Source organism: Macaca thibetana, chromosome 5, assembly GCF_024542745.1.
Source record: "Macaca thibetana thibetana isolate TM-01 chromosome 5, ASM2454274v1, whole genome shotgun sequence".
NCBI lineage: Eukaryota > Metazoa > Chordata > Mammalia > Primates > Cercopithecidae > Macaca > Macaca thibetana.
In genome coordinates this window covers 146,887,880-146,915,010 of record NC_065582.1, presented here as the reverse complement: position 1 = coordinate 146,915,010, position 27,131 = coordinate 146,887,880, and the positions used below count along the sequence as shown (strand labels likewise).

The window sequence follows — 27,131 nt, the reverse complement described above, 5'->3', positions numbered from 1 at the left end:
TTAAAGGCCTAAATAAATGCAAAGACATCCTGTGCTAACAGATTAGAAGACTTAATACTGGTAAGATAGTATCACCCAAGGCAATATACAGATTCAATGCCATTCCTATCAAAGAACAATGGAATTTTTTAGAAATATAGATAAATGCAACCTAAAATTCATAGGAAATATCAAAAGCCAAAACAATCTTGAAAAAGAACAGAAATCAGCCTTTCCAACTCTGAAACTTATTATAAAGTTACAGTAATGACAGAGTTACATGGTATAAGGCCAGACATACAAATTAAATAGGATTGAGCGCCCAGAAGTAAGCACTTGCATATACGGTCAGTTGATATTTGACAAGGGTGCCAAAACCAATCTTTGGGGAAAGAACAGTCTCTTCAACAAATGGTACTGGAAAAATTGGATATTCACAAACAAAATAATGAATCTGAATGTTTACCTTATACCACCTGCAGCAATGAATTTACAATGGATCAAAGATCTTAACTAAAGAGCTAAAACTATAAGTCATGGAAGGAAATGCAGTAAAATTTTCTTTTTTTTAAGACAGAGTTTTGCTGTTAGTGTCCAGGCTGGAGTGCAACGGTGCGACCTTGGCTCACTGCAACCTCCGCCTCCCAGGTTCAAGCGATTCTCCTGCCTCAGCCTCCCGAGTAGCTGGGATTACAGGTGCTCGCCACAACACACAGCTAATTTCTTATATTTTTAGTAGAGATAGGGTTTCACCATGTTGGTCAGACTGGTCTCGAACTCCTGACCTCAGGTGATCCACCCACCTTGGTCTTCCAAAATGCTGGGATTACAGGCGTGAGCCACTGTGCCTGGCCAAAAACACAGTAAAAAATGTTTATAAACTTGGATTTGGCTCCTTAATTATGATAACAAAAGTACTGTATAGGCAACAAAAGAAAAAATACACTGGGCTTCATTAAAGTGAAAACTTTCGTGCATCAAAGGATACTATCAAGAATGTAAATGATATACCCAATAAGAGATAAATACCCAAATACAAAAAGAACTCTTACAACTCAATAACAAAAAGATAACCCAATTAATATAAAAGGGCAAAGTCACTGGACATTTCTCCACTTAATTGTATGATTAAAAGTGGTTAAAACCGGCAAATTTTGCTATATATATTTAACACAATTAACAAAAAAATTGTTTCTGACACAATAACTTACTAGTTTCCATAAAGTTATGTAACTACATTTTGAAAACCTTAAACAAACAAAAAAAACCAGACCGGTTTCCTGTCACCCAGGATAGAATGTAGTAGCTGGATCAGAGCTCACTGCAGCCTTCCACTCCTGGGCTCGAGCAATCCTTCCACCTCAGCCTTCCAAGTAGCTGGGAATACGGGTGAGAGTCACCACACCCGCCATGAAAAACATTATTTGGAACTTCAAATTACATGGTAATTTAAAAATTATGTTTAAAGATACACAAAAATGGAAATGATTTCAGCAAGATGGTAGAACATCTAGAAAATATTTAAGACAAGAATACCATCTTTAATGCACCAGAAAAGCAGGAGAAGAACTGAGTGATGCCACCACTGGTAAGAGAAACAGTTCAATTTCAGACTGCACCACCCTGATCTCCTAAACTGTCAGAACACCACTTGCACACAATTTCCCTAGAAATTCTGAGATGAGAGGAGGGAACTGGAGGTGGAACTCTGAGCTCTCCACAAGTCTGGGAAGCCCACTCCAGTCCTGTCCCATGAGAACCACTGGGAGTGCTAGATGGGCAGAACCACCTGGGATGAACTGGGGACAAAGAGCAGGGCACTGATTGTGCTTGAACTTTCGTGACTACTCAGTGCTCCAGTCAGTGGGGACACCATGGTTTCCCAGGCTGGGTGTGGTGGCTCATGCCTGTAATCCCAGAAGTTTGGGAGGCCAAGGTGGGAGGACTGCTTGAGCCCAGGAGTTCAAGACCAGCCTGGGCAACATAACAAGATCCTATCTCTATAAAGAGAGAGAGAGAAAAAAAAGAAGGTTTCTCAAAAAAAAAAAAAAAAAAAAACACCAAAAAAAACAAAAAACAGATCTGCCATATCATCCAGCAATCCCACTGCTGGATATATATCCAAAATAAAGGCATTCAGTATATCTTGGCCGGGCACGGTGGCTCATGCCTGTAATCCCAGCACTTTGGGAGGCCCAGGTGGGTGGATCACTTGAGGCCAGTAGTTGGAGACCCACCTGGGCAATATGGTGAAAACCGGTCTCTACTAAAAATACAAAAATTAGCTGGTCGTGGTGGTACACGTCTGTAGTACTAACTCCTTGGGAGGCTGAGGCATGAGAATAGCTTGAAGTGGGGCAGGCAGAGGTTTCAGTGAGTTAAATTAATGCCACTGCACTCCAGCCTGGGCAACAGAGTGACACTTGTCTCAAAAAAAAAAAAAAAAAAAAAAAAAGAAAGGAAATTAGTACATCTAAGAGACAGATGCATTTCTATATTTACTGTAGCACTATTCACAACAGCCAAGATATGGAATCAACCTAAGTGTCCCTCAACAGATAAATTAATTAGGAAAATGTAGGATATATACACACACAATGAAAAATTATTCATCCATAAAAAAGAATGAAATTCTGTCATTTTCAGCAACATGAACAGAGCTTGAAGTCATTATGCTCAGTGAAATAAGCCAAGCAGAGACAAATATCACATGGTCTCGCTCATATGTGAGCACTAAAAGTGTGAAGGCACTTTTTTTGTGAGCACTAAAAGAGTGAAGATCCTAGCACTTCGGGAGGCTGAGGCAGGAGGGTCACGTGAGTCCAGGAATTTGAGACCAGCCTGGGCAACACAGTGAGACCCCATTTCTACAAAAAACATAAAAATTAGCTGGGCATGGTGGCACATGTAGTCCCAGCTACTCGGGAAGCTGAGGTGGAAGACTATTTTAGCCCAGGAGGTCAGGGTACAATAAGCCCTGATCACACCACTGCACTTCAGCCTGGGGGTAGAATAAGAACTTGTCTCATTAAAAACATAAAATAAAATAAAAATGAAGATCTTATACAGGCAGAGAGTAGAAGGGTGGTTACCAGAGGCTGTCAAGTGTAGAAGGAAAGGGGGAATAAAGAGAGACTGGGTGCCAGGTGCAGTGGCTCATGTCTGTAATTCCAGCACTTGGGGAGGCCGAGGCAGGCGGATCATGAGGTCAGGAGACCAGCCTGGCCAACATGGTAAAACCCCATCTCTAACAAAAATACAAAAAAAGAATTAGCCAGGAGTGGTGGCAAGCACCTGCAGTCCCAGCTACTCAGGAGTCTGAGATGGGAGAATCACTTGAACCAGGGAGGCAGATGTTGCAGTGAGCCAAAATCGTGCCACTGCACTCCAGCCTGTGTGACAGAGCAAGACTCTATCTCGGGGGAAAAAAAAAGAGACTAGTTAATGGGTACAAAAATACACTTAGATAGTTCTGACATTTGATACCACGGTAGGGTGACTATAGTTAACAATAACTTATTTGTATTTTAACAATTTTATTGTTACTATTATTTTTTAGAGACAGGGTCTCACTCTATCACCCAGGCTGGGGTGCAGTGGCTTGATCATAGCTCATTGCAGCTCCGATTGCCTGGGATGAAGAGGGGATGGATATCTTAATTATTCTGATTTTCTCATTACACACTATATGCACGTACCAAAATATTATGTGTACCTCATAAATGTGTACAATTATTATGTATCCAAAAAAATTTTTAAAGATACTCGAAGCTCTTGCATGCTAGACAGAACAAAGAATAAAAAATATGCTCCACTGTTTTCAGTTCCAACTCCAATTATTTCACACACTTCAGTACTCTTCCCATATTCAAACTCTCTCAAAATAAATAGTAAAAATCAAATATAATATCTAAGATAACCAAACTAACCTATTTCAAAGACTTGGATAGCTTGACTAGCTGCAAACAAACAGAAAATGAACAACCAAAACCTGGCAGATGGGAAAATTTTTGAAAGATGAAACTGGCAATTTATAATAAATGAATAAAACCATAAGGAGATTCTAATTCTAATGGAAATATTAACATAACAATACATAATTTACCATTTATTGAAAACTAAACATAATTTTTAGAGTTCTCGAAAAACAAGACTTACTCTTTGATATCACGAAGCTGATCAACATCTTGTGATCTTGTGAAATCTGGATCATGGGCCAGAAGGTGAATCATGTATGGAACTACATATTCAGGCAACAGTGATAATAATTTCTCTGAAGTAAAAACATTATTAAAAACAATCTTTATAAAATGTCTTAGTGGACTGAGTTCTAACCACTTAAGTTTCCATTTTTTCCCTCAGTTATTTCTAAATTAGACGCAACATGATAGCTGGATACTAAAATACTTTGCACTTCACTTTTCAATTTCTTTTTCTGGTACCTGGTATGGAGTTATATTTCACTTTTGAAAGATATTAAAGTCAAAGGTATCAGATAGTAAACCCATTAAACAACAGGTCCCTGGCAAAGCTAGGAAAAAATTATTTAGTCTGACATCCGAGCAATATGTTCAAATTAAACCACACTCCTGATCCTGTAGGAAAAATGCAGTTTGCCAGGAGTTAATGCAGCATAAACAGGACTGAGGAGTTCAGTTTTTAAGTACATAATAACTACAATGACAGTATTCTATAAAACTGGGAGTTTATTATAAACTATAATAAAAACACATGACAAGAAAAAAAAACCTAAAAATTGATACACTGACAAAATATATTTGCGCACAGAGAACTTTGAGTTACTTACCAGTAGCCATAGGGTTCTGTTTAATGTATTCCCTGCGTATACTGATATTTTTCAGTAAACACTGTCGTGCGTGTGCTCTTCTCTCCTTCACAGGATCTTTGGCACACAAGGCAAAGATCGCCATATACTCCAATGGGAGCAGTAACTTCACAAGTGCCTTATGTAGCTTCTGAGCAAATATCTGCCTTACTTGGTAACATTCATCCTACAGCAGCACAGAAAAACTTAAATTGGCAACCATTTATTAAACAAAAACCCAGCAGTTTAAGTATTCTTAATGTTTTCTTCAATTAAAAAAAATAATTATATGGGGGAATAAATAATATAATAATTGGAAGACAGTTAAACAGGTAATAATAGCAGTACCTTTTGTGCATATATTCACATAATAAATGGATTTGTATCCATAGAAAAGTAACGTATTCAACTTTGAAGACAAGTAATTGACAAAAATAAGATTGTTACTTACATTAATAACAAGTGCACAGAGCTGAAACTGTTCTGGGGTAATAATTTCATGGTAACAAGGTTCCTGAGCAAGCTTCATTATGGCACTACCAGCAGCTAATCGCAAGCGAGACATATCAGATTTACTATAAACAAACAAAAAAGAAATAAACATTTCCTATAACCATTATCATTCATAAAAATGCTTTTGTCCCTTTTTGAATGTAGGGTCCTTAGAGGATAATTTATGCTTAAAATGAAGTACAAATATGGGAAAGCTACTTTGAGTCCATGAACTTAACACAAGGGATTGTGACTTTCATAATCAAATCAAATCATTGTGACTTTCTGATTACAAATTTACCTGCCTTCATTTCTAGTCCAGCTCTAAGTTAGATACTTTACCACATCCCAACAACTCTGCTTATTCTTGCAACCACAGTAATTGCAAGGTTAGGAAAAACTCTTTACATCAGGAGTATCCCTCATTTTAAGAGAAATACATATTGATTGTCAAAAACTTGATTAAAGTGGCTGGGCACGGTGGCTCACACTTGTAATCCCAGCACATTGGGAGGCCGAGGTTGGCGGATCACGAGGTCAAGAGATTGAGACCATCCTGGCCAACATGGTGAAACCCTGTCTCTACTAAAAATACAAAAAAATTAGCTGAGCATGGTGGTGCGCACTTGTACTCCCAGCTACTCGGAAGGCTCAGGCAGGAGAATTGCTTGAACCTGAGAGGCGGAGGTTGGTGAGCCAAGTTGACACCACTGCACTCCACCCTGGCGACAGAGTGAGACTCTGTCTCAAAAAAAAAAAAAAAAAAAAAAGAAAAAAAAAAAAGAAAACTTGATTTAAAAAACCACAAAGAATTAAAAAAAAAAAATCACCTATCATAATTTAAAATCTATTTCCTGCATATAAACGTGTAACAGGAATCTAGCTTTATGCATGCTGAAATGGCAGGGCTGCAGTTAAGAGGGAAGAAGTATCAGACAAATACCTAAAGGATATGAAATATAAGAGCCAGTGTCTGTCTGAGTTTCTGGGGCTGACCTCCTTTTGCAGAATACAGTTTTCAAATGCAACCTATGAAGCCTTGGCACTCCCACCCCCACAGTATGAATTTTTATTACTTATGTGGTAAAATGTGGCAATGAATGGGATGGCATGGGAGTCTTTCTACTTCGACTTCTATGTGGAACACAGCATGGCTTTTATATTTATTGTGACCACTTCACGAAATGCAGAAAGCTAGCCGGAACCCACTGGGACTGTTGCTAAGCATACAGAGGAAAAAACCTGGCACTCTTGGACAACAGGATTGTTACAATGAGCACTGGTAACAATGAGGGAGCCTCATATGGTTTCTATGGCATTCATTCAGGAATCAAAATTAATAGCTATTATGTGAGTGCTTACTCCATGCCAGGCAGGTGTGAAAAACACTTTATAGGCTTTATCTCAATTAATTTTCACTCCATAAGATGAGGAAATTGCAGCTTAGAAAAGGTAATACCATATTATATGATATCCAGTTAGGATCTGTCTAATGGGTGTTCATTCCATGGTTAACCATTCCCCTATTTTTTGTGATGGAAAATAATGCTGCAGGAACATGCTTGTGTATATGCTTTCATATGATTCTTTTATACTCATGAATTATGAGTGTGAAAATAAAGAGTCAAGGATAACATTTTTGAGGATCTCGATGCAAAAATGCATCGAGAGTCCTGCCAATTTATACTCATAGGAGTAATGAAGGAACCCATTTCCATGATCATACTGAGGAATTATTGCTTATAAAATTTTTTTTTCTTTTGATTTGTAAGGAAAAGAGGTACTGCTTAAGTTCAAATTGTATTGACTGCATTTAGTGATGTTAAACTTTTAAAAGTAAACTGATAATAGCTAATCTTCCTCTCCACTGGGGGGCCCTGCCTAGGTATCACTAACTTGTAAGAGCTTGTTGTTATTATGCCTTTGCCATATACTGTACATAATTACCTCCAATTTAAAGCTTTCATTATCCCTAACGCAGTTCTAAACAGTGTTATAAAAGGCTGCCCTTGGCTTATTCTATGATAAAAATAGGGTGTGGTGGTGCACACCTATAGTCCCACTACTCAGGAGTCTGAGGCAGGAGGATTGCTTGAGCCCAGCTAGCCTGGATAACATAGTGAGATTCTATTTCTAATTATAATAATTTTTAAAAAAATTAATAGCATAGCACTATCACATATCTAGCCAAGGCTGGAGTACAATGACATGATCTCGGCACACTGCAACCTCAACCTCCTGGGTTCAAGCGATTTTCATACCTCAGCCTCCCCAGTAGCCGGGATTATAGGCATGTGCCACCACACCTGGCTAAATTTCTATATTTTTAGTAGAGACAGGGTTTCAACATGACCTCAATTAATCCGCCTGACTTGGCCTACCAAACTTCTGGGATTACAGACGTAAGCCACTGTGCTCAGCCTCATAAAGGAATGATTAAACCTCTGTCCTCTAAAACAAATTTTTAAACAGGAATGCATCATATGTAGAATACTTTAGTTATCTATGTTGGTAATCTTGGCCCCTACTAAATCAAGAATTTGCAAGAAACCAGGATCATGAAAAATCGAGCTTCTATTTTCATCTTAAAATGAGATGGCAATTTTACAGATTAAAAGTGAAAATGTGTAACAATGTAAACAATCTCTGTGTGCACATACATGTGTACACACCCGAATTCGTACAACAACAAGAAGGCTTAAACTCTCTCGAGTCGCCATTGAAATTTTTATTTATGTATTTATTTTAAGACAGGCTCTCGTTCTGTTGCCCAGGCTGGAGTGTGGTGGTGCAATCTCAGCTCACTGCAACCTCTGCCTTCTGGTTTCAAGCAATTCTCCTGCCTCAGCCTCCTCAGTAGCTGGGATTACAAGAATGTGCCACCACGCTGGCTAAGTTTTGTATTTTTTTTTTTTTTAGTAGAGACAGGGTTTCATTATATTGGCCACGCTGGTCTCGAACTCCTGACCTCGTGATCCGCCCGTCTTGGCTTCCCAAAGTGCTGGGATTACAGGCATGGACCACCGTGCCTGGCTGCCACTGAAATTTTTATTACTTTCATGAGACTTGAGTCACTCCGCTTATTTAAGCACTGTAATACAGGGAAGCTCTTTGAAGGCAGGCACTTTTCCTACTTATTTTTGCTGCAATGCTTTTCACACTGTTTTATGGAGCAGAAATTTAACAAATATTTGTTTAATTGAACTAAATGTTGATGCTAACTGTAATAGTACAATACAGTGATTATGATTACATATTTATGGGAAAAAGTTCCTCTTCTTTAGGAATGAAGAAAAATATATTGGCACTATTAAAATAACAATACTAACAGACAGACAAGCCCTAAATGAGTACATAAGATTTGACCCTGAAGAACATGGTGTAATTACACCATTCAGTATTCATTAGGTAAATAATTCCTATGTAAATTCTACCAAAATTTCAGCACTAATAAAACTGGAAAGAAAGACAAATCTCACCTGATCCTCTTTTGCTCTGTCAGGTCACCCTCACTAACCAACATCGCTGATAATAACCGAAGGGTTGAATTGGCAGATTTAGACTGGTTGTTTTTCATACCCAACAGCCACCTTACCAGAAGTTTAATTGCCTGTACCTATAAAATATTAACATGCTAAAAAAAGAGAGCAACTTAAAATTCCAATTAAAGGGAAAATTAATTTATATTAATTAATGAGATTATTCATCTCCATCAGCAGACATTTCATTAAATAAATCTATGGGATAATAACAGTAACAATAAGAACTAATACTTACTCTGTGCTTAACCAGTGCCAGATACTTTTCTTAGAGCTGTACATGTATTAACTTACTTAATTTCTCAAAAAACTCTTATGAGGAAGATTTTTTTCCCAACAGATAAGGCAATTGAGACACATTATTATGATAGATAACTTGCTCAAAAGTCTGGTTCCAGAATTTAGGCTTTTCATACTTAGACGTTTGTCCAAGATTTTGAAACTATTTGAAAACATATACTTTAAAAACAATTTAAACTATACAGGCCGGGCGTGGTGACTCACGCCTATAATCCCAGCACTTTGGGAGGCCAAGGCAGGTGGATCACTTGAGGTCAGGCATTTGAGACCAGCCTAGCCAACATGCTGAAACACTGTATATACTAAAAAATCCTGTCTATACTTAAAAAAAAAAAAAAAAAATTAGCCAGGCATGGTGGCACATGCCTGTAGTCTCAGCTACTCAGGAGGCTGAGGCATGAGAATTGCTTGAACTCAGGAGGCAGAGGTTGCAGTGAGCCGAGATTGTGCCACTGCACTCCAGCCTGGGTAACAGAGCACTCTGTTTCATAAAAAAACAAAACAAAACAAAACAAAACAAACAAACAAAAAAAATGTATTGATTGTAGTGACTGAAAATAACTTTCGAGTTTCATAGTTTTGTGGTATTGAAAGACTACTTTGAAGAAACCATCAAGTCTGATTCAGTCTCATTTAACATTCTGACCCCCAAAAAAAGGGAATTGCTATAATTATTGGTAGTCATAATTACTTAGAAATGTCTAGTCAAAAGATTGTTACCAATATACGTGAAAGAGCCAGCCAAAAAATCAAGGTATTATTTATTTATTGACAGCCTGGAAAAATGAATTGATAGAATATATGATGACTATGAAGCAACACAAAGTGAAACAGATTATCAAGGAAGATGATAACAATCTTATTTTAAATCCCAAATCCACCACTTTTAAACTGAGCTTTACATTTATTAAATCCACAAATTTAGTAACAATCATCTATCTGCTCTGTCACCCAGGCTGGAGCGTACTGGCATGATCGCAACTCACTGTAGCCTTGACCTCCTGGGCTCAAGCGATCCTTCTGCCTCAGCTTCCTCCTTGCGTAGGTGGAACTATAGGCATGCACCACCACACCCGGCCAAATTATTATTATTATTATTATTATTATTATTATTATTTGAGACCAAGTTTCACTGTCGCCCAGGCTGGAGGGCAGTGGCACAACCTTGGCTCACTGCAGCCTCTACCTCCCAGGTTCAAGCGACTGTCCTGCCTCAGCCTCTGAAGTAGCTGGAATTACAGACGTGCAACACCACGCCTGGCTAGTTTTTGTATTTTTAGTAGACAAGGGGTTTCACCATGTTGGCCAGACTGGTCTTGAACTGATCTCAAGCCATCTGCCCGCCTCAGCCTCCCAAAGTGCTGGGATTATAGGCGTGAGCCACCATACCTAGTCCAACTAAATTATTTTTAATATTTTGTAGAGACACGGCTCACTATGCTGCCCAGGTTGGTCTTGAACTCCTGGGCTCAAGCGATCCTCGAGCCTCTGCCTCCCAAAGTGCTGGGATTATAGGTGCGAAAAAAAACCAAAGTGTTATTTATTGTATTTATTGACAACCAGGAAAAATGAATTGATAGAATATATGATGACTATGAAGCAACAAAAGTGAAACAGATTATCAAAGATGATACAATCTTATTTTAAATCCCAAATCTGCCACAGTGACCAGCTTGACAATTATCTATCTTTGCCAAGTTAATATTCATATGCTTGTAGATAGTGGTGGTGAGGCTGGATTTAAGATGCCTCTGAGCACCGTCACTCTATAAACAACCTCTCTAGACAACAGCCTCATTGAGATTGCTTTAGCAGGCAGAAGATACTGACATATAATAAACAATGACAACTACAATGTCTTCAAGAAACAATTTTTTGCAAAGAATTTTAAAATAAAGCACCTCCTTAAGAAAAGCTTGTTGAATAAAAAACGCTCTCGGCTAGGCACAATGGCTCAAGCTCATGGGGGTTGAAGTGGGAGGATCAGTTGAGCCCAGGAGTTCAAGACCAAACTGAGCAACACAACAAGATCCCATCTCTGTTTATTAAATGTTTAAAAGGTGAGGAAGATAACTACAAATGTTCCTTTTTTAAACATGAAGATTATCAAGGCCTAAACAAATTTACCTTTGCTAGTACTTCAGGGGAAACCTCTTCATCTGGAGACCACAGTTTTCCATTCTTTTCACCTGTTGACTATAGACAATTGAATAAATTTAGCTATTAGCATGAAGAAAAAAATTTAACTTTTTGCTGATTAAGTTTTTCATGTTGATCAACACAGCCTCTGAGAAACCGATGGGAACATCACCAACCAGAGCTTGTAAAAGGACAAAGTTAGAAGACTCATACTTCCCAGTTTTGAAACTTACTATAAAACCTACAGTAATCAAAACAGTGTGGCTGGTACTGGCAAGGACAGACATACAGACCAATGGAATAAAGAACCCAGAAAACCCTTGCATATATAGTAATTCATTTTTGACAAGGGTGCCAAGACCACCTTTAGGGAAAGAACAGTCTCTTCAACAAATGGTGCTAGAAAAACTGGATATTCAGCCAGGTGCAGAGGGTCAGTGCCTGTAATCCCAGCACTATGGGGGGCTGAGGCAGGTGGATCACTTGAGGTCAGGAGTTTGAGACCAGCCTGCCCAACATGGCAAAACCCCGCCTCCACTAAAAATACAAAAAATTAGCTGGGCATGGTGGTGCATGCCTGTAGTCTCAGCTATCCAGGAGGCTGAGGTTGGAGAACTGCTTGAACCTAAGAGACGGAGGTTGCAGTGAGCCAAGATTGCACCACTTCACTCCAGACTGGGCTACAGAGTGAGACTCCGTCTCAAAAACACAAAAACAAAACATAAAACCCCTGGATATCCACAAGAAACAAACACACAAACAAAAAAAGAAACTAGATTGTTAATATATATAAGAATTAACTCAGAATGAATCAAATATCTCAATTTAATAGCTAAAACCATAAAACTCTGAAAAGATGACATAGGGAGAAATCTTCATGATCTTGGATCTGGTAAATATCTGACAATGGTTTAATACACAGAAAATGTAAACAACTCTTAAAACTCAACAAGAAGCAACCCAACTAAAAGCGGGTGAAGGCAGTATGGGCAACATGGCGAAACCCTGTCTCTATAAAAAAACTACAGAAATTAGCCAGGCATGGTGGCATGTGCTGGTAGACCCAACTTCTCAGGAGGCTGAGGCAGGAGGTATTGCTTGAGTCTGTGAGGCGGAGGTTGCGGTGAGCCAAGGTTGCACTAGTGCACTCTAGCCTGGGTGACAGAGTGAGACCATGTCTCAAAAAAAAAAGAAGAGTGGGGTAGGTGAAGGAATTTAATAGCTCTCCAAAGAAGATATACAGGGTAGTCAATAAGCACAGAAAAAATATCCTTGACATCATTATAGGAAAATGCAAATCAAAATCACAATGAGATACCACTTCTTATGCACTAGTATGGCTATTGCTTTTGTTTTTCTTTTTTGAGATGGAGCCTTGCTCTGTCGCCCAGGCTGGAGTGCAGTGGCACGATCTAGGCTCACTGCAAGCTCTGCCACCCGGATTCACGCCATTCTCCTGCCTCAGCCTCCCGAGTAGCTTGGACTACAGGCACCCACCACCACGCCCAGCTAATTTTTTGTATTTTTAGTAGAGATGGGGTTTCACCGTGTTAGCGAGGATGGCCTTGATCTCCTGACTTCTTAATCCTCCCACCTCAGCCTCCCAAAGTGCTGGGATTACAGGCGTGAGCCACTGCGCCCGGCCAGCTATTGCTTTTTTAAAAAGGAAAATGACATGTAACCCAATAATGTTATTCCTAGATATATACCCAAGAAATGGGAGAACAGGAACATAAACGTTTATATCGGCATTATTCACAATAGCCAACACGTAGAAGCAACCCAAGTATCTATCAATCGACAAACAAAATGTGGGATATATACAAACAAAAATATACATATAATAGAACACTATTTAGCCACAAAAGGAACAACATTCTGATACATATTACAACATGGAAGAGCCCTGAGGACATGCTAAGTGAAATACAACAGAAACAAAAGGACAAATATCATATAAGAGATACCTAGAACAGGTAGTCATAGAGTCAGAAGGTAGAACAGAGGGCAATGGAGAGTTGTTGCTTAATGGGTACAGAGTTTCTGTTTGGGGTGATGAAAAAATTCTGGAGCTGGATGGGATGGTGATGATTAGATAACAATGTGGCTATTATGTTAACACTTAAAAATGGCAAATTTGATATTATGTATAGTTTACCACAATAAAAAAGACCATCTGAAAACACAATCTATCAACAATCATCATTTAAGAGGTATCTTAAATTTCACCTTTGTTGACAACCACATCTACCAAAAGTAAAAACAGCAGCAAGGATATGTGGTGTGGGAAATGAGACTTAGGCCATGTTCTTCTCTTCTTATCTGCTGCATTCAAAAGTGGGAGGTGGTACAAATACAGAAAGTATACTAGCTGGTGTCTTTAAGTTCCTGATATTGAGGCCTCGAGACTACCGAACCATGTGAGAGTTAGGAACTTTGGATAAGTTGGATTTGTGACAAATTAACACTTAATTGAAAGTTATCCATAATGATCCAGCATATCTGTGTCTTTATTCAATAACAACAGATTTAATTCAGATCCATTTGGTAAAGCAGTGATTCTTTTATTTATTTTTTTGAGACAGAGTCTTGCTCTTGTTGCCTAGACTGGAGTGCAACGGCGCAATCTTGGCCCACTGCAACCTCTGCCTCCTGGGTTCAAGCGATTCTCCTGTCTCAGCCTGCCGAATAGCTGGGATTACAGGCACTCGCCATCACGCCCGGCTACTTTTTTTGTATTTTTAGTAAAGACGGGGTTTCACCATGTTGGCCAGGCTGGTCTTGAAGTCCTGACCTCAGGTGATCCACCCGCCTCAGCCTCCCAAAGTGCTGGGATTACAGGCGTGACCCACCACGCCCTGCTAGCAGTGATTCTTAATTAAGGTGTGTTTCCAAAATCATTTGGGGAGTCTTTTCAATCTATACATTCCAACCTAGACAGAGGTAATAAATCAGAGCACACAGACATCAATAAATCTAGTGCCAAAAGTACAGTGTATTATCTTAAAAATTAGTCAAATTCAAGTCCACTTACTTTTTTTTTTTTTTTGGAGATAGAGTTTCCCTCTTGTTGCCCAAGCTGGAGTGCAACTGTGCAATCTTGGCTCACTGCAACCTCTCCCTCCTCGGTTCAAGTGATTCTCCTGCCTCAGCCTCCTGAGTAGCTAGGATTACAGGCGCCCGTTACCACGCCTGGCTAATCCACTTAGATTTCTAACAATGTCTGATAAAACAAATTTTAACCAGGCATGGTGGCTCATACCTGTAATCCCAGCACTTTGGGAGGCCAAGGTGGACAGATCACCTGAGGTCAGGAGTTCAATACAAGCCTGGCCAACATGGTGAAACCCCGTCTCTACTTAAAATGCAAAAATTAGTCAGGCGTGGTGACAGGCACCTGTAATCCCAGCTACTTGGGAGGCTGAGGAATGAGAAGAGGCCAAGGTTGCAGCGAGCCACTGCATTCCAGCCTGGGGTATAGAGCAAGACTCTGTCTTCAAAACAAAAAAACAAAAATAACCCAATTCTAACATTCCAGAAAATGATAAACTGTCTTTTGAGGGTCAGGAAAATAGCTTTTACTTATATTTAACTTTCATGATTCACCAATCCCATGTTCTAATTTTTGTTTCTTAAGTGTGAAATTCTAGTAGTAATAGCTACCATGAAATAAGGAAGTAGTTTGGAATTTAAATAATAAATAAGTAGAACCAATATAGAATAATTTAAAAGAAAAAGAGAATTACATAGAAACAGAAGTGTTTCTGTGATGAAGATGTAAACAGTCTTAGTCTCATGATTCTCAATTTAATTAAATGAGAAACTTACCCTGTCATTCATTAGCAGATCTTTCACAATAAAATTTGCTACTACAGATTTCATTGGGGAAGCAAACTGATCTGGTGCTAACATAGAAATGTGGCCCAATGAAACTAATGGAGTTATAAGTTGTTCTGGCACATCAGCATTCAGACTCCTACTGAGTGGCTATAAAAATAAAACAGACAAAATTACCAATTTGTTTGATAAATATCTAGACACTCTACTGAAACAGTACATTTTCCTGGTCCTCCTGAATTTATCATGCCCAAACCAATCTTCTCTAATATGATCATAACTAACTTCAACCTAAGACACCTGGTACTTAATTCACCTACTAAAATTTAGCAAGATTGAAAGAATGTAGAAAAAACATAAAAAATAAAACTCAAAAGAAGTTAAAAAAAATTTTTGCTTCATGAAATCAGCATTATTTTTGACTAATTTACAACAATGGATTTGCTATATTGGTGGATTTCTTATCCTGTGGGAACATTTTAAATGACCTTAAATCATACAAAGTAAGAGTTCACTGGGTTTTGGTCACACTACCTCCAATTTATGATAATAGGAATACATTTCTAATAGTAAAATGAGGCCAGTCATTATAAGTAAAGAAAGGGAAACAGGATTGTCAGGTAGGGCTCTTAGGTACTTAAAACTGGATTGTTCAAAATTATCTACTAATACTTTCTGAGGATAAATGCACCACTGAACCAATAAGGCTAAAATTAAGTAAAATGTTCTAACATAAACACGTGGAAGGCCAGGTGTGCTGGCTCATGTGTGTAATCCTCGTACTTTGAAAGCATGAAGTGGGTGGATCGCTTCAGTCTAGGAGTTTGAGACCAGGCTGGGCAATATGGCAAAACCCCATCTCTATAAAAAATCCAAAAATAGCTGGGCATGGTGGCAGTGCCTGTACTCTCAGCTACTTGGGAGGCTGAAGCAGGAGGAATGCTTGAAACTAGGAGTTTGGGGCTGCAGTGAGCAGAGATCGCATCACTGTACTCCAGCACTGGTGAGAAAGTGAAACCTTATCTCAAAAACAAACTAAAAAACAAACAAAAACCACAAAACCCTTCGATATGAGGTGTTTGAACATATAATCTGATCCACAGGCCGGGAATGCAGTACCATATAAAATAGACAGAATCCTTGCTCACAAGGAATTTATATTCTAGGGTAGGACTTCATATAAACAGCTTTAAAAAATCTAGCTTCCATCTTCATCAAACTATAGAGCTTAAAAAATAAAGACCAATATAAACACAACCTATATATTAGATATACCTCAAAAATCTGTGCAAGCTGGACTTCTTTATTTGTGAATATGGCGTGTATACAGTGCACAGCCTGTTTTGCTTGGTGTGGAGTACCCCTCTTTGCTTTTTGATGTAAAATGGGAATTAAGGTCCTGCAAAAAATAATATAGTTTTTTTTTTTTTTTTTTTCTTAAACCCATAAACAAACAATTATTCCTTTGGTTGACTTCCACGTCCCCTATATGGATGGATGCTGGTAGAGAAGGCTCTCTTAAAAATTATCTGATCTGAAGAAACTTGTAAAAAAGCTCCCTCTTTGCCCCCAAGTATAAACCAAGAAATACAATGCCTCAAGAAAAAGCCTACTTGAGGAGACAATTTTCATTTTAAAGCTACCTGACAAATATGCAAAATAACAAGTAACCCTTAATTCATAATCTAAAGCTTATCCCATGACATATTTTTACATTTACCTTCTAAGTAGGAGATTGCTAATTTTTCAATTCCCTTTTATAATCCCCTTCAGTTATTTCAAAGTAGCTATGGAAAGAGAGTAGCAAAAGACCAAGTTGTATTAAGCAGCTGAAATAATACTAGTGAAAGAAAGTATGCAAAGATACAGCTACATATATATCACTAGGATGGCAATATAAATATCTAACTATTATGTGCCAGGCACCATTCTAGGTATTTCTGCATGGATTAATTCAACTAATGTTCACATCCACCCAAAGACGACTATTATAGTCATTACACAGATGAGAAAATTAAAGCACAAAGATGTTATTTAAGCCTCCTAAGATGACGAAGTTAGGAAACTGGGAGTTGGGATTTGAAAATTAGCACCTCTTTCAAAATCCTTACACTTACCCTCTACACTGACAATGAAAAGTAATCTAAAACAGTCTTCTTTCAGGACGAGATGGAAAAACATGTAACACTCTCCAAAAATTAAATGTTGATGACACGAAAAAACATTAGGTAGAATGAAGAAAACAGTGTGCATATATGAACTTATAAAAAATAGACAAACACATCTAGTAGATGAACATTCATAGAAAGTATACATATCAAATGTTAATGGTGACTATTTCGTTACATCTTTTCTAGTTTCAGTTTGCTGCAATGAACATTAAGTATTTTTATAATCAGAAGAAAATTGATGGCCGGGCGCGGTGGCTCACGCCTGTAATCCCAGCACTTTGGGAGGCCGAGGCGGGCGGATCACAAGGTCAGGAGATTGAGACCACGGTGAAACCCCGTCTCTACTAAAAATACAAAAAATTAGCCGGGCGCGGTTGTGGGCGCCTGTAGTCCCAGCTACTCGGGAGGCTGAGGCAGGAGAATGGCGTGAACCCGGGAGGCGGAGCTTGCAGTGAGCCGAGATCGCGCCACTGTACTCCAGCCTGGGCGACAGAGCGAGACTCCGTCTCAAAAAAAAAAAAAAAAAAAAAAAAAAAAAAAAAAAAAAAAAAAGAAAATTGATAAAGCGAAACAAACATAGAAGGAAAGATATTTGTCATATATTTAATGTTATTAGAGAAGAGCCTGTTTCATAGATTATAAAGTTAGTGGTATCAAATGAATGCAGGGGTGACAATGCCCTCTTATGATAATGGAAGGCTAGATATGAAAAGCTATACTGCAGGCTCCAGGCCATGCACCTTAACCAAAAATGGGAACATATGCTAGTTGGTGTAAGTCTGATGTGACATTTATAAATATGCCTGAAGTTTGTCTCTATGGACTTTGGAATTATGAGATAGGGATGTCCATGCCCAAATAGACTTCCTTGACTGAGTCTTGGCCACACTTCTACACGGAAGATGTCTTTCCTCTCTCCTATCTGTTTAGTCTTTCACCGTTCCATTTACCAGACTATGATCTCTTATAAAATAACACTGGTGAATGACAAAGGAAGACAGTTTCAATCAAACTGTTGTTAAATGTATTATTAATTATTATTAGCCAAATAAAATAATACAGAAAGTCAACTTTAATCTTTCTTCTTGTTTTTTATAGAGCAGTATAATCCAGTGATGCCATCAGAGATGTTATTGAGGTCTTTAGTGTTGTGCTTTTCTTCTTTCCAGTGATTATCTCCTTTCTCCTCCATTAATCTTATGAATGAGGTATTTTATTCCGCACGTCCAAAGTTACCTCTTCTACCTATACCCATTTTCAATTGCTTCCTTTGGGGTAGAATTTCTCTAAGAATAGATCCTTTGCCTTAAAAAAATGTATAGGATTTCCTCCCTTGAAAAACTTATCAAAATCTATCCTATTGTGTCAATAGGCTTTTTTTAATAATGTATACATATAAAGTTTATTATTTCTAGTCTACAAACTCCTCGAGGGCAGGGACTGATTGTGGTAACTTTTTTTATTAGCCAGACAATGCTGAGAATGAAGAGAATGTACAATGAACACTGAATTTTTCACAAGTTAAACTATAAGTTCACAAATTTAATAAAAACTTCAGGAGACTGCTTGTCCTATGATTACCATAAGAGGAAAATGGTATGTAGTTCAATAGACCTTGAACTACTTGCAAATACATATGATTCAACAGCCATTTGCAATGTATTTTTTCCTCCAGAAGATGTCTTCTGCATATTTTAAGTCTAAATATAACATCTCAGCACAAGTTTCACCTTAACATTTTTAAGATGCCAAAGTGAACTATTTGCCCCATTTTTTGGTAGGATAGCAGTGTGACAGTTATTGAATTTATAACCCATTTACAGAAAAAAAGATGAATATACATGGATTAGAAAGATATTAATCATAAATAAAACACTAAATTATGGGATAACCTTTGATTCTTAATATCTTAAAATGATTTTGTTATAAACAAACATGTAGTTTCAGTTTACTCTGCTGCCTACATTCTAATGGTGGGAGAGTGGTGTAAGGCAAGGGAAAGACAAAACAGAGGACACAGAAAAGTAGCTTTTAAATCAAAATTGTCTTTCCTCTCTCCCAACTTCCTATACAAAAGGAAAACAATGATTTTATGGTTCCCACACTTAGAAACTTTTGTATTTACCATGGGACAAAAAATGTACTCACGATCGTATCTGGGGAAGGTCTGTTTCTATTTTGTGACCTGTATTTCTAAAAATTTGAATAGCAGCTTCTGCCACCTTGTCATCTTCCATTCTTAGGCACTGTAACAAGGACTCATATGTCTCTGCAGAGTGGAACGAGGTAGGATGTGTGAAAGACAGAACCTGAAAAAATAGATACAGCTTTAGAAGTACAGACAATTGTTTTAATCCATTAAAAAAGAAATACTTCCCGTGATAAATAAATAAATAAATACATACATAAATAAATTCTGGGGTAAATATGCTAGCTACACAGAATAGAGATACATCTCCTAGCCACCCTTGCAGTTAGTTATGGCTAATTAGACATTATCAGAAATACTGTGTGGTGTAGTAGCTCCCAGTTATTCCTTCACACAACTGACAGACAGCCTTTGTCCTATTTTCTTCTTCACCTCTTAGTCTACTCTGCTACTTAGAACACAAAACTCCTTTTTTATGGAATGTGATTTACAATATTAATAACTATTATCAGTTTATAAATATATTGTATTTAGATGAAGGAATGCTTACTTGAAATAAAACCTCCATACGTAATGACTCAATCTTTGTGTAATGTAAACAAAATGCTAACTCAGAGCTTTCTTTGACTGGCAAAAAGATAATCTATGAGAATTTTTTTTTTCTTTTTTTTTTTTTGTGACAGGATTTCACTCTGTCACCTAGGCTAGAGTGCGGTGGAACATCACAGCTCACTGTGGTCTCAGCCTCCTGAGCTGAGATTACAGGTGCACCAGCCCAGCTAAAAAAAATTTTTTTTTTTTTTGAGACGGAGTCTCACTCTATCGCCCAGGCTAGAGTGCAGTGGCCTGATCTCAGCTCACTGCAAGCTCCGCCTCCTAGTTTCACGCCATTCTCCTGCCTCAGCCTCCTGAGTAGCTGGGACTACAGGTGCCCGCCACCATGCCCGGCTTATTTTTTGTACTTTTAATAGAGACGGAGTTTCACCGTGTTTGCCAGGATGGTCTCGATCTCCTGACCCCATGATCTGCCCACCTCAGCCTCCCAAAGTGCTGGGATTACAGGCGTGAGCCACCGCGCCCGGCGTTTTTTTTTTTTTTTTTTTTTTTTTGTAGAGATGAGGTCTAGCTATGTTGCCCAGGCTGGTCTCCAACTCCTGTGCTCAAGAGATCTTCCTGCCTTGGCTGGGATTACAGGCATAAACCACTGTACCAAGGCAAGAAAATATTTCAAGTGAAATCACTCATCATAATTATCAACAAAGAAGCCACTATTGTGAACTTTTAATTATGATTACAATACATAATTATTCCCTTATTATGACATGAGCACGAGCCTGTTCTTAAATAATTTTTAGCAAGTTAGATACATGTCTAAAGAGTTAACCTTCCATACAATTCATAACAATTCAGTTAGTGTAGTATCAAGATTAGGGAGGCAAATAGAGAAGCAGGGAGAAAGGGGAATGAGCAGGTGGTCTTCATTAATTTTTCAATAAGCACTTATTTAATGGTCATTAAGTGCTACTGTCTCATTTGGCAAGGCTTGCAGTGATAATATTTACTTACGTGGTTTTGATTATTTATAGAAAACTGGAGAATTAAATTAGAAAAATGTAATAAAAACCAATCTATTAAAAAATGTTACCTTAAAGGTGGTTTCACTTTTAAGAGAACTTAAAAATACAACTCAATTACTAAAAAAATTAATTAAAATCTTATTCATGAGGCATCATATCAATTCTATCAATGAAATGATTTTTTTTTTTCTTTTGAGACAGAGTCTCACTCTGACGCCAAGCTGGAGTGCAGTGGCACGATCTCGGCTCACTGCAACCTCCATCTCCCGGGTTCAAGCGATTTTCCTGCCTCAGCCTCCGAAGTAGCTGTGACTACAGGCGTGTGCCACCATGTCTAGCGAATTTTTGTACTTTATTAGTAGAGACAGGGTTTCCCCATGTTGGCCAGGATGGTCTTGACATCGTGATCTGCCCGCCTCGGCCTCCCAAAGTGCTGGGATTACAGGCATTGAGCCCAGCTCAATGAAATTACATTTAAGAACCTCGGAATACGAGCCCATAATTCTTTTTCTATGTAACATCCATTGCACTGGTTTGTCTCTTCTCCTGTAAGTCACAGTGGTATCACGTCTCTTTGCCTTCAATTTCTTCCCTTCTTTTACTCAATCCAATGAAAGTTCTATCAAGGGCTGCAGCTGGTTGTAAGCCAGATTAAAAGCTCGTGACAGTACCTTTCTTACCCAGTGGCACTCGACAATCTGGAACCACCTTGTCTCCCATTATTCCTCAAAACACCCCTTTTTTCTATTCATGCCAGTCTCCCAAGAATCCCACAAATATACCAAGAAATATTCCCTTTAATGATGATATTCCCTCCCCTAGATTTAGTCACATACCCTGTCCACTAAGTCTTAAGTCACACCTTGCTATTACTAAGAATAGATTGTACAGTAATCACTACCAAGCATAGAAGGCATGAAAATGATAAACAGTGAAACAAATATTAATTTATAATGTAAAATAATTACATTATATTATAACATAAAAATATTACTTTTACATAATCTGATTTCCAACACAGGTTTTAAATCTTTCAAATAGTTTCCTATGAAATAAGCCTGACTCTTGCATATCCTGAAGGGAAGGCAAATTATGACCCCACAGAAATACATGGCAACAAAACTGTTTCAAAAATACCTTAAGAAGTTCAAGTCCTGAACGGATAGCTGTATCTGGACTTACACCCTCCTCTTCATCATCTGCTGTCCCCTCTATTGACTTATTCATCAATTTCACTAGTGCACTATAAAAAGAAGAAAATATAAATCAGTAACCACTGGAGTAGTAACTATATCCTAATCACACTGTGACTGAACATATATAGAACCTTAAAATATTAAATTCAAAGGAGTTTCTGTGAGGGGAAAAAGTTCAACCTTGTCATCTACTTGATAACTAAACTTCTACTTAGTTTATCCCCCTAAAAACCTTAATGTATTAAGAGTAACTCTTCTAAAAAATAACAAAACTAAAATTAAATGACACAACACACTGGTAATATATTCACATAAGTAATTTAATATTCATTTCCATATATACACAGATCATTTTCAGTTTTAAGAAAAACAATAATATAGTAGGTTAAGTGGGCAATGACAATTGACTCAAAAAAATACAAATAATAAACATATACATGGACAAATGAATTAATTGCTGGTAATTTACTGAATCAGTAACTATTTCTATAAACTTATAGCAAAGAAGCAAGTCATCAGAAGCATCATGCCATAGTTATAAAGATTCATTAATTAGAAACAATTTAATTGTCAAAAATTAGGGAGTTAGTTTTTTCAAAATACCACCAGGAAATAGAATATTATCTGGTCAATAAAAATCAGATGTAGCAACATGGTACTATTTTAAGTAAAAACAAATGTGATTTCTGGTTTTGAGATCAGTAAACTGAAGAAGATATTACCCTATTATGAGAATATTCAATTATTATTACAAATGTTCAAAACAAGATTTTGGTTAATTCTTTTTCCTTTGGTGTTATGTATAGGTCAAATTATTCATTTTTAAAAAGTACCAAATATGTATAGGATACAGATGAAATTATTTTCACTTATAAAAAAATTAACAAAAATTATAAATATTCATGGGGTACAGAGTGATGTTTCTAGACATATAATGCATGGTGATAAGATCAAGATAATTTGCATATCCATTATCTTAAACACTTATCATTTCTTTGTGTTGGGAACATTCAATATTGTCCTAGCTATCTGAAACTATGTTATTTTTAACTATAGTCAGCCTACTATGCTATGGAACACTAGAATTCATCCACCCATCTAGGGGTAATTTTATATCCTTTTCTGTAATTTTGTATCTCTCTCTAATCCTCCCTTCCCGCTACCTTTTCCAGCCTTTTGTTTCCTGTTCTATTTTTTGCTTCTGAGAGATCTACTTTTTTTTTTAGCTTCCACCTACCAGTGAGAACATGTGGTATTTAACTTCTTGGTCCTGGCTCATTTCACTTAACATAATGTCCTCCAATGCCATCCACATTGCTGCGAATGACAGCATTTCATTCTTTTTTTATGGCCGAATAGTATTCCATTTATCTATGTACCATATTTTCTTTACCCATTCATTCCTTGGTGGACACAGGGTGATTCCAAATCTTGGCTATTGTCAATAATGCTGCAATAATAATGGGTGTACGGATATCCCTTTGATAAACTTATTTTATTTATTTTGGATGTATACCTAGTAGTGGGATTGCTGGACCATATGGTAGTTGTATTTCTTAGTTTTTTTGAGGATCCTCCACTGTTCTCCATAATGGCTGTTTAAACTAAGTTTAGTACATCCTTTCCTTTCTCCTCTTACATCACAACAATTATTTTAAAATTCATTATCTTCAGTTAATCTGATAACATTAAAAAAAACTAAATTGGTGTATATGTGTATAAACATTAACTTAATGTATAATATACCACACAATTCACTGAATTAAAATGTACAACTTAATGGTTTTTACTATATTCACAGGGATGTACTACCTAATTATAGAACATCTCATCACTATCCTAAGTCAAACCCCTTACCTGTTAGCAGGAACTCATTCACCATTAGTCCCTCCAGCCCTAGGCATTTACCAATCTATTTTCTCTCCTATACACTTGCCTATTCTGAACATTTCATATTAATGAAATCATACAATTTGATAGGGTTTAGCTGTGTCCCCACTCAAATCTCACTTTTAACTGTAATAAGCCCCACATGCCAAGGGCAGGGCCAGATAATTGAACATGGGGGCAGTTTCCTCTATATTGTTCTTGTGGTACTGAATAAATCTCATGAGATCTGATGGTTTTATAAAGGGGAGTTCCCCTGCACAAACTCTCTTGCCTGTCACCATGTAAGACATCCCTTTGCTCTTGCTTCGTCTTCTGTCATGATTGTGAGGCCTCCCCAACCATGTGGAACTGCAAGTTCATTAAAACCTCTTTCCTTTATAAATTACCCAGTCTCGGGTATGGCTTTATCAGTAGCATGAGAACAGACTAACAAACAACTGTTATCCTTTGTGACTGACTCCTCTCAATTAGCATAATGTTCTCGACATTCATCCACACTGTAGCATGAATCAAGTGTAGCATCATTTAAATAAATTTCCAAATAATATTCCAGTATACGGAATTAAGATTCTTTTTTTTTTCCCCTTGAGACAGAGTCTTGCTCTGTCGCCCAGGCTAAAGTGCAGTGGCATGATCTTGGCTCACTGCAACCTCTGCCTCCCGGGTTCAAGTGATTCTCCCGCCTCAGCCTCCCAAGTAGCTGGGATTACAGGTGCCCACCACCATACCCAGCTAATTTTTGTATCTTTAGTAGAGACGGGGTTTTGCCAAGTTGGCCAGCCTGATCTTGAACTCCTGACCTCAGGTGACTCGCCTGCTTTGGCCTCCCAAAGTTCTGGGATTACAGGCATGAGCCCCTGCGCCCGGCCAAAATTTATTTATCCATTCATCAGCTGATGGACATTTAGGTTAATTCCATTTTTGGGGGATATTATGAATAATGTTGCTACAAACATTTATGTACAGGTTTTGCATAAACATGTTTTTATTTTTCTTGAGTCTACACTTGAGTGGAACAACTAGGTCATATGGTTAACTCCATGTTTAACTTTCTGAGGAACTACCAAACTGTCTTCCAATGCAGTGTCACCATTTCATATTCCCACCAGGAATATGACAGGTTCCAGTTCTTCCACATCCTCACCAACATGTCTGTCTTTTTACTTATAGCCATCTCAGTGGATGTGAAGTGGTATCTCTTTGTGGAGAGAGAGAGAGATATATATATAAAAAACATTCTCACCTCCACAAAATATTGCTCTAAACCTCTTCTGTGGTCAATTCCCTACCCTCACCCTGGCAACCACTGGTTTGGTTTCTGTCGCTATAGTTTTGACTTTTCTAGAACTTCATGTATGTAGTGTCTGACATCTTCCATGTGACATAATGCTAATACTTTAGAGATTTATCCAACTTGTTGCATATAATCAGTAGTTTACTCCTTACTATTGCTGAGTATTCCATCATAATGAATATCCAATTACCCACTGATGAACTTCTGGGTATTTGTGATTTATAGGTATTACGAACACAGCTGCTAAAAGCAGTTAAACACAAGGGAATGTATGTTTTCTTTCCTCTTAGACAAATATCTAGTATTAGGATTCCTGGGTTGGATGGTAATGTTGTATGTACATTTAATGTAACAAGAAACTATTTTCCAATTCACCAACAATTAGTATGGTTAAAATCTTTAATTCTATTTTTTTTTTTTTTTTTTTTTTTGAGACGGAGTCTCGCTCTGCCGCCCAGGCTGGAGTGCAGTGGCCGGATCTCAGCTCACTGCAAGCTCCGCCTCCCGGGTTTACGCCATTCTCCGGCCTCAGCCTCCCGAGTAGCTGGGACTACAGGCACCCGCCACCACGTCCGGCTAGTTTTTTGTATTTTTAGTAGAGACGGGGTTTCACTGTGTTAGCCAGGATGGTCTCGATCTCCTGACCTCGTGATCCGCCCGTCTCGGCCTCCCAAAGTGCTGGGATTACAGGCTTGAGCCACTGCGCCCGGCCAAAATCTTTAATTCTAAATATTCTAGTGAGTGTGTAAGTGGCATTTCTCATTATAATTTGAATTCTGACTGGGCGCAGTGGCTCACACCTATAATCCCAGCATTTTGGGAGGCTGAGTAGGGTAGGTCACTTGAGCCCAGACCAGCCTGGGCAACATGGCAAAACCAGTCTCTACAAAAAATACAAAAATGAGCCAGGTGTGGTGGTACACCCCTGTAGTCCCAGCTACTCAGCAGGCTGAGGTGGGAGGATTGCTTGAGCCCAAAAGGTCAAGACTGCAGTGAGCCATGATTGCATCACTGCACTCCAACCTGGGAGACAGAGCAAGACCCTGTGTCAAAATAAATACATAAAAATAGGCCAGCACGTTGGCTCATGCCAATAGTAATAGCACTTTGAAAAGGCTGAGGAGGGAGGACCGCTTGAGACCAGCCTGGGCAACGTAACAAAACCCCATCTCTACAAAAAAATAAACAACAAAAATAAAAATAAGTTAGCCAGGTGTGGTGGTGTGTGTCTGTAGTCGCAGCTACTTGAGGTAGGAGGATGGTTTGAGCTCAGGAGGAGGAGGGTGCAGTGGGCTGAGATCATGCCACAGCACTCCAGTCTGGGTGACAGAGCCAGACTCCGTCTCAAAAAAAAAAAAAATAAAATAAAATAAAATTGTAAAAATCTGAATTTGCATTTCCCAAATGAGTACTAATACTAACTGTCCTTTCTTGTGCTTATTTACCATCTTATCTAGTATCTGTTCAAATTTGCCCATTTTAAAACAAAGTCATTTGTCTTATTGAGTAGTCAGAGTTCCTTATATAGCCTGGATATAATACTTTACCAAATACATACTTTTCAAGTATTTTCTCCTAGTCTGTGGCTATTATGTGCCCTCTAAGAATCTTTGCCTACCCTATATGTTTTCTGGAAATTGTAGCTCTGACATTGTATTTTAAAGATTTATTCAATTTGAGAAAATTATTCCAGATTGAGCTTTTTATTAAGAAATCCTAGTAAACATTGCTTGAATTTAACAA

At 38.1% G+C, this 27,131-nt stretch overlaps 2 protein-coding genes across 2 annotated transcripts in view; both read right to left on the bottom strand.

Moving 5' to 3' along the window:
• The window catches only part of SMIM14 (small integral membrane protein 14), a 720,432-nt gene that overhangs the window by 316,897 nt on the left and 376,404 nt on the right, over positions 1 to 27,131 (bottom strand). The window lies entirely within an intron of this gene.
• Positions 1 to 27,131, bottom strand: part of PDS5A (PDS5 cohesin associated factor A) — a 171,758-nt gene that overhangs the window by 41,130 nt on the left and 103,497 nt on the right. The window contains exons 18-26 of the mRNA XM_050790334.1: positions 22,146 to 22,251; positions 19,431 to 19,591; positions 16,387 to 16,510; positions 15,103 to 15,261; positions 11,263 to 11,331; positions 8,776 to 8,912; positions 5,256 to 5,379; positions 4,787 to 4,991; positions 4,138 to 4,252 (exon numbers count right to left, since the gene is read on the bottom strand). Of these exons, the coding sequence (XP_050646291.1) occupies positions 4,138 to 4,252; positions 4,787 to 4,991; positions 5,256 to 5,379; positions 8,776 to 8,912; positions 11,263 to 11,331; positions 15,103 to 15,261; positions 16,387 to 16,510; positions 19,431 to 19,591; positions 22,146 to 22,251 (1,200 nt within the window). The remainder of the gene's footprint in view (positions 1 to 4,137; positions 4,253 to 4,786; positions 4,992 to 5,255; positions 5,380 to 8,775; positions 8,913 to 11,262; positions 11,332 to 15,102; positions 15,262 to 16,386; positions 16,511 to 19,430; positions 19,592 to 22,145; positions 22,252 to 27,131) is intronic.